Here is a 12,981-nt window from a genome sequence, read left to right on the forward strand (position 1 = left end):
CGAACGTTCACTTTCTGTCATGTCAGTACATGGTGGCCGTCATCACTGAAGCAGCGACAAGGATATTAATGCGGGTAGAAGGGAAACGCCGTCGTCAATGTTCTAAACCCCAATTTATGTTGCAGAAATGTGTGTTTTTTTAAAGATCATATAAATTTTGATTGTTAGAGGCACAACAGTTTTTTTACAGATACTTAAGTGTTTGGTTGTAGTTTTAGTGAATAATCTGATATTAAATTCACAACTTTCCTTATACCGTGATCAATGAAATGGACTTAAGACGCCTCGGTGCCTTATGATACTACATGTAAATGTGATTCATGTCCTCAAGGATTACTTTACTACAGTGTACGCCATGTAGTGGTGTTTATTAATATTTTGGGTAACGTGATATACGTCTGACACTTTTACAACAAGGATTAGATTTTAGAGAAATACACCAACCATAAAACACCTGCAAGATAAAATTTACGTAATACCGATAATGAGTAAACAAAGTAAATAACCAATCCACGGGTGGTGCATACTTTGACACCCACGCATTTTTTTTTTTTTTTTTTTTTTTTTGTCTTTCAATAAAAATCAATACCTTTTATTGTCAGCATTCTCAGGCGTTTTCTATTGAAAATTACGCTGTATCGTAATTAGACTGAAATTGAGATATCTGCGTATAATGTTGACTTTGGTGGAAACAAGTGCATTGTCAGATAATCCACTGGCAGCAAAGGAGTGTGGTTCTAGCAAATATGTGAAGAGTAACCCATGAAGTCAACAGTAAGACTGTGCTAGAGAAGACAATATTAACATTGTACATGAGAAAAATAAGAGTTTGTTAGTGAAGACATTCTAAACATTGTGCCAGCAAAGGCAGTCCTTACTATCAACATTGTACGGTACGTGTAGTTACGTTTAAAGTCATGAATGGCACGTGCTCAAGTTTTGTCGGTGTAACATAGTCTACGCAATATTGATGTTAAGTATTGTAAAAGGGCCACCACGAGCTAAATGGTGAAAGGACAAGGTTGTTTAGTACACGATGTTTCAGTAAAAATGTTTGTAGGAGGAATTTTAGTAGTTTTATTCCTCGTTCTGCGAAGAGAACATGATCATCTACAGGCGTGCATCTTTTATCACATACATACTTGTAAAAGCAGAGAGCTGTGGCAGGCAAACTTATGTTAGCAAAGAGAAATTAAACAACACAGGCAAAGCTGCTACGTGATGCTCATCTATTTATTAATACTACTATATTCAAAGAGGTAATGGAAGTAAAGACACTCCGATTCTCAGCCTGAAATGTATGCAGCTCATTTCCATAACAAGAAAATGCTTGATATAATAAATATAAACCATTTTCTTGTTGGAAGTAAGAGAGAAAAAACAATATCTGTGATCATGCTTTAGATTGTTATCAGGAATCATAGAGTACCCATTTCCCCTATCCCCCAACAAAAAATCTGTTGATTACAGAATTCTTTTTCGCATTTTTTGGCTCATTTCAAAGTTAGTGAAACCTGAGGTGAAATGGATTTTTCGTCAAAATAATCTGATCCGTCATTAAGGCCCATCTCTAATAGGCATGTGAGAATGTGGGCTGTTTTCGTTTGCAAAACTGCCTACATAAAACTGTCAATTCTAAATGTAAGCAGAAGTCTCACCACTCCCTGTTTGCCGTCATGTTTTAGATTTTACTAATATATTTTAAGGAGGTCTACTGCTAATAACTGAATTGAACGAAGTTCCATTTTTACAATAGTGGTTCTGTTTGAGAGTATTGGGAACATATCTGTACCACACATGAAATTTTGAAATTATTAGACTTATTAGTCGCTCTTAAGCTTTCTTCCCAAGACCTTCATCAAATCCTTTTGTCAGAAATGAAAATTTACTGGTGGTCGTCGGCAAATGCAATCTTTTGCCAATGTTAACATTGCATGGTAACTGAAGAAACATTTAGGAAGAAAGTTTGGGGACCATTGGAAAAGTTCAACGATGTCCTTTTGAGAATATGCAGAATTCACGCGGTTCCTTGGCAGAAATGAATACCTTAACAAGGGTTAACGTTGCATCTCAGAAATTCCAAATCTTTGCCGGGACAGGTGTTGCCAGGGGGGAGGCAGGTGCGCATGCGTACCTGTATTCCACCACCACAGGTGACAGGACACTGCGTCCAGGCACTGAATGCTGTCCAACCTCCAGCACTATCAGCTGAAAACGGGTAAATAAAAAGAGAAACATAATCATAATTGTACATGAAAAGATGGTTTTTTTTGCAGCTATTAGAAAAAAAAAGAATGAATAAACAAATGTTGTTGTCATAATCAAAATTAACATTTTGCAAATTATATATTTAAAATATTTTTACGTCTAAAAGAAAAAATTGAAAGGACCATAATACTCAAAGCCTAACATTTCTCACTGCAGACATATTTCCTACCTTGTGTACCCGGTATGACTTTATATTTTGCCTGGAAACCCTGGTTGTTTGAAGAAGAATCTGAGACAAATTTAATCAGCAGGTTGTTAACATTGTATGTATCTGTCTGTCCTTCCTTTTGCTTACCACAGTACCTGAGAAAACAAAATAGAACTGAAGACACAGCCAGCATCATACACTCTCCAGAGTTTCCTGTTGTTCTGCAAGCTTCATACTTTCATAATTAGAAAATACTGTTAGATTTGTAATTCTTATGTGCGGCGTATTATCTTGACAATACCTAATAGTTTAAATGTTTTGTTTACTTATTGACACATTTTTTGATTGATAAATTTATTGTATTTGCACATAATGCTGAAAAGTTGTTGACAAATATCTTGACAACAGCTTATGGTCGTGACACTGAATAATTTGATTCAGTTCGTTGATTCAATTATTTTTCCTTTTACATTAATTTTTTAAAAACACTTTACTAGTATTTTGTATTGTATATGCAGACTTACACCCCATTTCCATAGATTTTTAGATCGATCTATCCCTGTGGGGAGTCTCACTAGATTACTGTCAGCTTGGCCGGCTTAAGCGTCTGTCCCGCCTACTAAAAGCTGTAAGGGGGTAATTAACTATGGTGCCCGCTCGGCTGACTGCAATTTAGCTTGAACCCCCAGGGAGTTAGGTCGATCTAAAACTTAATCTTTAGATCGATCTAAATCTCTGGGAAAGCACCCTTAGCATATTGACCATTGCATACCTTGGTCCTGCTTTTTCAGGTCCATATTTTCGAATTTCCACCCAGTCAAAACCGCATTCATAGCGTCCGTTGGCAAGCTGGTCTAGTTCAATGTCGAAATGTTGGAACGTCAGTTGAATTTTAGATCCGATGGGGGCCTGTAAAAAGGATGTTTTTCAATTCGATAAATGTTTGTCGAAGCACATTGTTAATACGCTCTGTCGAACCAAAATTTTGATTAACAAGTATGTGATCTCTTATTACCGAATATGAAAAATATTAAAATTTTTTACTTTTAGACAAACAATATTTCAGCTGATGCATATCTGTATATGACCCTTGATATCTGTAGAGCTGGCATTAATCAGACAGACCATATTTACAAATGCAGTGTAAATATATCAGTAATATGACTCAATAAAGTTTTACTAATAATAATTGAAAAATACTTCAAACCGCACCTTAATAAGCCAGTGACATGCTGTTGAATCCATGTAATTGCCAGGGAAGTTAGGAGTTTGAATTGTGCCTTCACTGGCAGCATACACACCACCACATGCTGCAAAGTAAATTTAGTAAGTCGTTTTATTTCTTTCTTAATTATCCATATGGTGACAATTCTTTCAAAGGAGCTGCACTAAGGGAATAGAATTTATTGCCTATTTGACTTCGTAGGATAGACTCTCCGGCTACTTTTAAAAGGGATCTCAAGACTTATCTATTTAAAAATGAATAAGTTCTTATAAATCATGATCACTTTTTAAAGTGAGTGATCAGGCAACATTTTAATTTCTACATTATTTGTTTTAATCATTTTTTCTGTTTTAATCGATTATTTTTACTAGCAACCAACAGAGTTTCTTTTACCAATAGCTATAAAAATTCACTTTTATTTACCAGCCAATATTTTATCTGATGACAGTCAGACTTCATCAGGGAAATGAGGGCTGTGATAGGTATTATAACCTGTCACCCCTTTTACTAGCCTTTCTATTATTTTTTCACGTTGTATTGTAAAGTCTGCTGAAAAAATTTGGATTTTAGACTCAAAATAAATAATAATAATAATAATAATAATAATAATAATAATAATGTCATTGTCTTTATTCAGTTGTGGAAATTTACTTACGGACGTCCGCTCTACTGATGTCGTTACAAAATGGCCCGCCCAGTCCGTGTGGACACTTGCAGTTACAATCAGGACCAATAAACCCACCGTTCTCACACTTGATGTTGGAATTACAGTTTGCTGAAAAGGATTTAAAAAAAATTAATTTCTCATACCAATAGACAGAACGGTTTTTCTATCCACATTCCTTGATTTTATGCACCAAATTGCATCAAGGGGTTTCTCGCTAAATTGCTTTCAGCTTAAATGCTTAGAGGTCTGGCACGCTTACTGAAGCTGCTAAACGACAATTAATTACCCCCTAGCAGCTTCAGTGGGTATGACAGACATCAAAGTCACTCAAGTTGATTGCAATTTAGCTATTTTCGTAGAGATAGATCGATTCAAAGTTAGTACGATAGAGTCTGGGAATAGTCCCTAACAGACCAGTGTGTATCCTTACATTACGCAAGTAACATGTAAAAAATATGTCATTATTAATGTTTTGCAGGATAGCCACGCGATCTCAATATGGCCACCACTCTTTTGGGCATAGAATGGTAATGGTTCAGTTATCTTCTGGGGGCTATGTTGGCGCAGGCTCTGAAGACGCTTTGGGTTTAGAGCGTTTTCAGTAAAGGGGCGATCCTTTGCCACTTGATTTGCTCATTCCACATGGGTTTTGCGTCTGGTGATTAGGAAGCCCAATATACCGTGTGATGCCATGCTGGTTATGTCATACTTGTTTAGACCTGGCCCTGTGTAGCGATATCATCTTAGAATATGAAAGGATGATTCCTGTTCCCAAAGATGTTTTCTAACGATGATAAAAGGCGCTGCTCCAGAATTTCAGTGAAACGCTCGTGGTTCAGGTTTCCATGCATCAACCACAGTTCACAAATTCTTTAGAAACCAATGCACCCCAAATCATTATTGAAGTGGACTACCTAGCGAAGAAGTGCATATTCTCTGGCACCCACGGTCTCAGCAGAAATTAAAAATGGCGCCAGTTCCGACCTACGGTACATGCAATGGTTCTTGCATCCCATGCCACTCTTCTTCGTCTGTTAACCAAGGTCAGGTGTGGTTTCCTCTAAGCAACCCTGGTATGAATTTCCGTAGCATGGAACCTTCTTCGCTAACCTCAACCTGTAAATTTTGCGCGACCGTTGCAAAGTGATTTTGCTGCACAGACCACATCTCCTACGTCTTGAGAGCATAAAAAACGCCTGTCGTCTCTGGCACTGGTCAACTTCGGACGGTCGCTCCGTGGTGACATATGGGCATCACCAGTGTCCGCCATCCTTCTGCAAAAACCCTATATATGTGTGCAGTCTGACCAGGCACACCATATCTGAAGGCTATCTGGAGGACATCTATACCCTCCTCCCTCAGAAAAACAATTTTTCATCCTTCATTTGTGAGCTTCCGTACCCAGAGGCGGATTTAGGGGGGTCGGCTTCGCACCGCGGATCCCTCTTCAAATAATCCTGGATCTGCCCTTACGTACCTTCACCATAGTAGCAACTTGACAGTCAGAAGGGCGTTACACCTTCGATGGCACCCTTTTTTAGTGCAAATGGATGAATATTCATCACTTGTTACAAGTGCAGTAAACCACAAAAAACTTTTTAAGAAAGCCCCCCCCCCTATGTCACATAACGCACCATTCATTCAGATGGTGGAACACTTTAGTCACCCCTCTGTATTAGAAATTGATCGTTATTTACTGTACGGCGACACAAAAAAAGTCTAAAAATACGAATATGGTTTGTGAACTCACCATCGCATTTGTACATTTGGTTAGCCAGCTTGATGTCGTAAAAACTAAGTCCTATTCTTTGTCCGATCACGTTCTGCATCTCCTTGTCACGTGTCTCCACAGTCAGCTTGTCACCGTTGGCAAATTCCTTTCATTAATCATAAAAGTTAAAACATATTATTATAAAAAGTTGAATTCGTATTAACCTATTATCATCTGTAACCAACAGCTATGACGAGTGTCATATAGCAGTATTTTTAGTACTTGCATTGTAAGTATAGGTATAGTGCAATTCGAAATACATGCCTTTCCTCATCCCCCTCCTTCTCTGTCTGTTTGTCTCTTTTTACACACACACACACACACACACACACACACACACACACACACACACGAGAGAGAGAGAGAGAGAGAGAGAGAGAGAGAATATTTTCTCATACTTACGCTGCCGCCGTAGTGCATCACCGAGCCAAGATCATAGGGGATATTTGCATCGTTGATTTCATTGTGGTCATATTTCTCAAAGTTACTTGCGTGGCCAGGTAACACGTTTTCTAACTTGACGTTGACAAAACTATCACGGTCAGGTCTGGATTGTTCATGATAGAAGCCCAAAGCATGTCCAATCTCATGAACTATAGTACCCAACTGAAAATATGAAAATTCGATACACACACAATTTATCCATAAGACATTAAAACTAAACTGAAATATGAAAAAAAAAAAAAAAAACTGCTAGTTATTTGTAAGATGTGTTAAGTAACATATGTAAAGAGACAAATCTTGAAATAGAAAAACATCACATAATTAATATTTTTTTACATTGGTCAATTTACAATACAAAACTTTCAACATTTTAACCTAATTTAACATGTATCTTCACATAAGTAGCACTACATGTAGTAGTAATGTTATAAATTAAATGCCATAACAGGCATCTTAAAGCTACATGACTTGAAATAGAAATATCTGAATCAACAATATCATCATAAAATGTCGAGATAAGTGACAGTTCAAGACATGTCGTTGTGTGTATGGTAAATAATTAGGTTTATATACAAAGAATATGCACCGAATGTGCTGAAACTATATACTATTTAAAATTACCGTCGACCTCAACAAATTCAATACACTTACCATGGTATCACACCCTAGGCCGATCGAAACTTCCTGTTTTCCACCGATTCGACCGACGTGAGAGTGACACCTAAAATATGAATAAATTGTGTGTGTATCAAATGGTGCAGCATTTGCAAACTTAATATTTTGGTCTGTTTCAAGATTTCTGGTAGTACCACTGCCTAAAATGGTATCATATTATATGTATTAAACTTAGGACACACCAGGGCTTGGTTTTACTTACGACCTTATTCATCGTATCAAACGATCTTCCATGCATTTCTTTTTATTATATTCTATGTGGTTTATTTTTTTCATGAGCTTCAGTTTTCTACGGAGCATCTAGTGTACTTTAGAAAAAAGGTGCCCATCAGCATGATCGTAGGTTTATAATCAATCACAAAGTAAGGATTGGTTTACCTGATCTGTCATTAAGAAGGACGAAATCGTACGTACCCGTGGCCACTGTAGAAATCCACATAATCATCATGTTGCAGCCACTGCATCAGAGCACTTGTATAAGGCCTAAAACGAATGCAAGTGTGTTCTTCCCAGTGATTCATAGCTTTCTTGATCTTTTCCTCGACCTGGGGAGCTGAATATTTAGAAATAGAAAAAGAATTTTTCCACAGAAAAAGGTTCACTTCACTGTTGCAAATTGTGAATATAAAATTTTAGGAAGATTTGCTAAAAATTTGTTCACCAGGGCGTCAAATGATTTCGATGGAAAGCTTCATTAGTAAGATATTCAGATAAACCACGATTTTCAATTAATGTTTAAATTTGACATACTTATAGAAGAGCTGAACACATAAGGCACAATCCCCATTTTCCAATGGCTGTTGGTGTCACTCATTGCTTTTCTCTTTTGTGCGACGTATGACCTTTTCTTGCGAAAAAAAGCGGGGACATTTTTGCCGGTTTCCTTTTCAATGTGATCAGCTTGTTCTGGTGTTATCAACAAGTCGCCTTCGAACTGACCGGGGAGGGTCTCTACCTGGTGCTGTGTAGCATATAATCGAGGTTTGGTCTTCCCGGTCTTGTTTTCTTTCACCTGAAATAACACGCATTCTGACATACAAATTTACCGAGTTGTATTTTTATTCAATCAATTAGGAAATTGTTATTTAGAGGTTCATTGTTTCACTTTTCATACACTTCGGTGAGTTCATTCTATAGCGCCAGTCGTGGAATAAGTCAGTTACAACTGCTGGGCATCCACTGTATGCGACATACAAGAGCAAATAATATATCGACTCATATTGTAACCGGAACATACACACCTACAGAACCAAGCATGGTGATAGCGCTAGAGGAAAATATAGTATAGTAGGTATTCTTTTATGTTTTAAATGTCATAACGTATTATAGTTACTTTTCTTTCTCTTTTCCAATTTTTATTTGCAATAAATAATAATAATTATTATTATTGGCTCTCAGTGAAGAGTATGATTTGTAACAGTTAAATCCTTGATCCACCCTCTTTCTTTCTGTTATCATTAAACTCTGTGTTACGTAATGTATTCCTATTTGACCACCGGTCATTGTCATCGTTGTTTTCTATTGCTTTTACGTGTACAAAATCTGCGTTTCTTTGGTCGTCGTAGTCATTCTTACAAGGAATGTTTTATGTCCGTCACCGTATGATAATACTAAGACATGTGCATTTTATTATTCAGGCACGTAATGTCTATGATTTATATTATGATTGTAAAATAAAAATCTGTAGTTTTTCTTACGCTCTATGTTCGTCACTGTTGATAACACTAGGATGCGTATATTTATTGTTCAGATTCAGGTAATGAAACAACGGAAAATCACCAGTAAGACTAGTTCTCTGTTACAGATTCATCAAGTGATAGGTGAGAAGTAGTTTATAAAGTATGTGAAGTTTGTGAAAAGAAGCACTCACAAGATCCTTTAACCAAATATCGGTATCAAATTTGAAAACCTCTCGGAAAACAATTATTCAAAGTCAGACCAGGGAATTATATCCGATATAATTCCCTGCGTTATATGGTCAGACTAAACATACCTATGCTCCATTTTCAATAAGCGTGTTTTTAAGCGCAAAGGAACAAGAAACGAATTGGCATCATCAGTATTGTCAATTTTCTGTTATTCAACTATTTTATATTGGAAAAATGTGTTCTGTAATAATAATAATAATAATAAAACAAAAAAGATTACCCTCATAAGTTCCTCCAGTTTCTTCTCTTCATCTTGTGCTTCGGCCAACGATAGCTGGAATGCAATGTCACACAATAAAACATTGATATGGCTTGTTGATAAATCTAAACTATACACGTTTTGAAATTCGCAAAGTCATATTTTGTCTAAATATCCTGCAAAAGTAATAAACTTTATCAATTCAGACCTTTGAACGATGAGCCCTTAAAAGAAAATGACCTAAAGTCGATATTTCCTTTTAAAATGTCAAGAAGACAAAGCGTTCTAAATTAATCGTTTCCAAAAAAGTTTAAATTATAGATGTTACAGAACATCGAATCCAAGTGAAGGAACGTAAGTAGAAAGATTGTTTTGAGAAAAAAATTAAATTGGGCAAAAACTCCATATAGTATAACCTTTCTTTTAATTATTTTTTTTACGTTATATAAGATTTACATACATATCTTAATACTTCTACCAACTTGTTTCTCATATCGTTAACAACTGTTAAAGCATCTCCATTAAGAAATAATGAAGATCGAAAAAACATCTTTTACAGCATAATTGTTGTTCCTGAAAAATATGTTATTAGAGAAAGGAGGTAAATTTGTCAACTTACCGTATTACAAACTGCAATCAGTGCCAACAGAAGAGATGCCATGACCAAGACGCGAAACCCGTTTTCTGGCTTTCCCATACTTCTGAATTGTGGAATATCTTGAACGCAACCTGTCGGCTTTCTTTCTACTCAAATCTAATTCAAAATACCTCCTAACGTTTGTTTTTATAGACCATACTCTCCTGAATGTTTAAATAGGGAACAATATGATTTCTCTTGTGCAAATAGCAAGAGTTTAATTGCATCATACGACTAATACGTATTTCAGTTTTGAAAGCACCAAATCAGACCCATCAATTTCTCTTTTGCGTAAGAGAAGCAGTGATATGCTATTCATTTATTCTCATCAAACGCTCAAACAACTACGTGGTGCCTGTAACTCTTCAGGTTAACAAAATGTAGCCACAATCCGCCTCTTCATATGCCTAGTTACAGCTGAAGGAGGACCGATATTGAAATTGTTTAGTTGACAGGAATCCAAAGATTTTCATAAAATTTGGACCTCTCAAGAAAAAAATTAACGGTGATTTTCAAATAAGATACAAGTGTCAATTGCACAAAAAATGCCAAAGTCAACAAATTGGATTCATTGAGCTTGGAATTTATTGTTTTCTGACAGGAAATTTGTCATGATGTTGCTGAAAATATGTCCTTTTCTTTCCCGCTTTAGAGCGAAATACGACAGAAATAATTGCACATCTCTTCTGTAGCGTCATATATTTTGTAAGTTCCGCCGGGAAGTTTAAATTAACTCACACTTATCACTTTAAGAACTAGGAATGGGCCAATGGACCAACCCTCTCACAACAACCGGCTTGGTCACTTTTCTTACGAAGCCATTATAACAAAGTCCGAAAGTTGACTTTCTGCCATGTCAGTATGTGGTGGCCGTCGTCACTGAAGCAGTGACAAGGATATTAAGGGATCTTGGATATTAACGAAAAAGTCCAAAACTAATGCAGCTAATGAAATTTCCTATTAACTTAAAGAAAAGGTCTAGCAAGCCAAACAATTTTTCAAAGTTTGTAGTCACAGTGTAACACGAGTGACGTAATATCAGCGTTTTGAGGCTAAAATTGTCTTTTTTTTAATCAAGAATTTCTCTTAAACAAAAAGCCCTATTAATACGATTGAAATAGCTATCTAAAGGTTAGCACAAACTCCATTAAACTCTGTCAGGATTTTCTCTTTTTATTTTTACTTTTGATTTTATTTTGATAAAACGTGAATTTTACGAAATATATATGGACCTTCCAATTTCAGTATTAATAACTTCAAAAATAAAAGGTCAATCCAAAAACCAAGACTCAGACGACTAGATATTATACTGAAACAGAGACACATCAAATTTTATGTCAATCTGACAGTTACAGAATGAGATATGGGGATTGAAGTTTAGACTATGTTATCAATCTTCAAAGCTGAGAAATCGCTCCTAAACCATTTTGCTCAGGTAATTGGGCTATTTAAGCAAAATAATTGCACCTCCACCTTACCTGTTATCATCTTGTTGATCGGGAAGGTCTATACACCATTACGTGTTAAAATTGGGTTGTTTGTTTCTATCTAGATGCCAGAAAATCTTACTTTTGTACGCAAACTTATTCGTACCACGAAAGTCGCTCTTCCCTGGGAAATGATTGACAGCTGAGTAGGTCTGCCTACTCTCGTTTCACTGACGTAATTAATCATAATTGTGCCTGACGCAGTAGGAGTCTGTGCACTGTCTAGGAAGTGTCTAAGGAAGCGCTTACAAACAAAAAGAGGATTACTTGGTGTGCCAGCAGAGGACAATGCCACCCGTCGTGCGTGGGCGCCGCTCTACACACCAAGACGCGAAAATTGAGAAAGTAAAGCAAGATTTACTCCGAGAAATGGCCAAATGTGGGTACGTATATGCCATGATGCCACAGAGTGCCAAGACCGTAATATGCGAATTTGAAAATGTTTTGGGTGGCAATATTACTTTAAAACTTGCTTGCTATTACAATCTTTATTGTGCATAAAATGATTGCCTAACGATTTTTTTCTGACAACCCTAGACGTTGTACGAATACTCAGCAGTTCAAGTGTGATCTCGAGTCTTTACCGCGGGGTTTCTCCATCCACCAGAAGCACTCTCTTTCAAAATTCTCTTGCTTTCCTCGCTCATCCGTTTTCTCACGACTTTCTTTCTTCCCATGACTGTGTATATAACTGTGGTCTGCTTAGCTGACGTAAGACTTATGAGCTGCCAGGGCACGCGTAACAGCTTAAGAAGTAAGACAACCATTCTTGCTCCGCCCCCATAGTAACGGTGCTTGACAACGGAGGCGGAGCCTAAAGCCTGCCACCCGTACCAGTCAGGACAGGTAGAAAAACTCGTCCAAATGTATATTTTTAGTCCGTGTTTCACAAATATAACTTAATTGAGTATTAGATACAAAATTGATTATTTCTAACGTATAAAAAACTAAAAATCGAGTTTTAGACGTATTTTTAATATCCTAGACCCCTTAAGGCGGGTAGAAGGGAAGCGCCGTCATGTTCTAAACCCCAATTTATGTTGCAGAAATGTGTTCATGTCTTCAATAGGATTAAGTTACTTCGCCTTATAATGATATTCGTTAAGATGGTATACATCTGACACATTAACAACAGGACTTTGATTTTTGAGAAGTACAAAAACCATAAAACACTTGCAAGATTAAATGCCTGTAAAGCCGGCAACAAGTAAACAGAGCAAATAAAGAATCCACACAATTTTTTTATTATTTATTTTTTAATCAATTCCTTTTATTTTCACATCACCAGGTGATTGGAAATAACATTGTATCGTGATTAAATTGAAATAAAAATATCTGCTGATAATGTTGTCTTTGGTGGAAACAAGTAAAATAATTGTAAGTGCACCAAGTCACATGACCATGTGGTCAGAGTTAACGTTTATATGTTGAAACACGTGATTTAGAGTATAAAGAGTAGCTACATCAAAGGAGGGGCAGTAGATAGCAGTAGACAAAATATGTACGGACATGGCAGATAGCATCAAAATGTA

At 36.6% G+C, this 12,981-nt stretch overlaps 1 protein-coding gene across 1 annotated transcript; it reads right to left on the reverse strand.

Moving 5' to 3' along the window:
• Positions 1–1,212: 1,212 nt before the first annotated feature.
• On the reverse strand, positions 1,213–10,126 carry LOC106176846 (protein SpAN). Its single transcript, XM_024075571.2, has 12 exons — positions 9,945–10,126; positions 9,347–9,400; positions 7,949–8,210; positions 7,613–7,751; positions 7,175–7,244; positions 6,482–6,685; positions 6,059–6,185; positions 4,297–4,416; positions 3,629–3,726; positions 3,189–3,325; positions 2,438–2,571; positions 1,213–2,208 (listed from the first exon to the last, which is right to left on the reverse strand). Exons 1-12 carry the CDS (start codon positions 10,020–10,022, stop codon positions 2,048–2,050), a joined length of 1,584 nt encoding a protein of 527 aa, XP_023931339.2. The 5' UTR covers positions 10,023–10,126; the 3' UTR covers positions 1,213–2,047.
• Positions 10,127–12,981: the final 2,855 nt, after the last annotated feature.

Source organism: Lingula anatina, chromosome 2 (assembly GCF_051362555.1).
Source record: "Lingula anatina isolate TDL-2025a chromosome 2, LinAna3.0, whole genome shotgun sequence".
Taxonomy (NCBI): Eukaryota; Metazoa; Brachiopoda; class Lingulata; order Lingulida; family Lingulidae; genus Lingula; species Lingula anatina.

Bases quoted from the DNA above. Each gene is read 5' to 3' on its own strand.
- LOC106176846 (XM_024075571.2), bottom strand. From the start codon at position 10,022: ATGGGAAAGCCAGAAAACGGGTTTCGCGTCTTGGTCATGGCATCTCTT. The intron at 8,211-9,346 runs GTAATCTTTTTT...GTGTTATTTCAG, and splicing joins AACTGGAGGAACTTATGAGG to GTGAAAGAAAACAAGACCGG. The intron at 2,209-2,437 runs GTAGGAAATATG...ACCCGTTTTCAG, and splicing joins AGTCATACCGGGTACACAAG to CTGATAGTGCTGGAGGTTGG.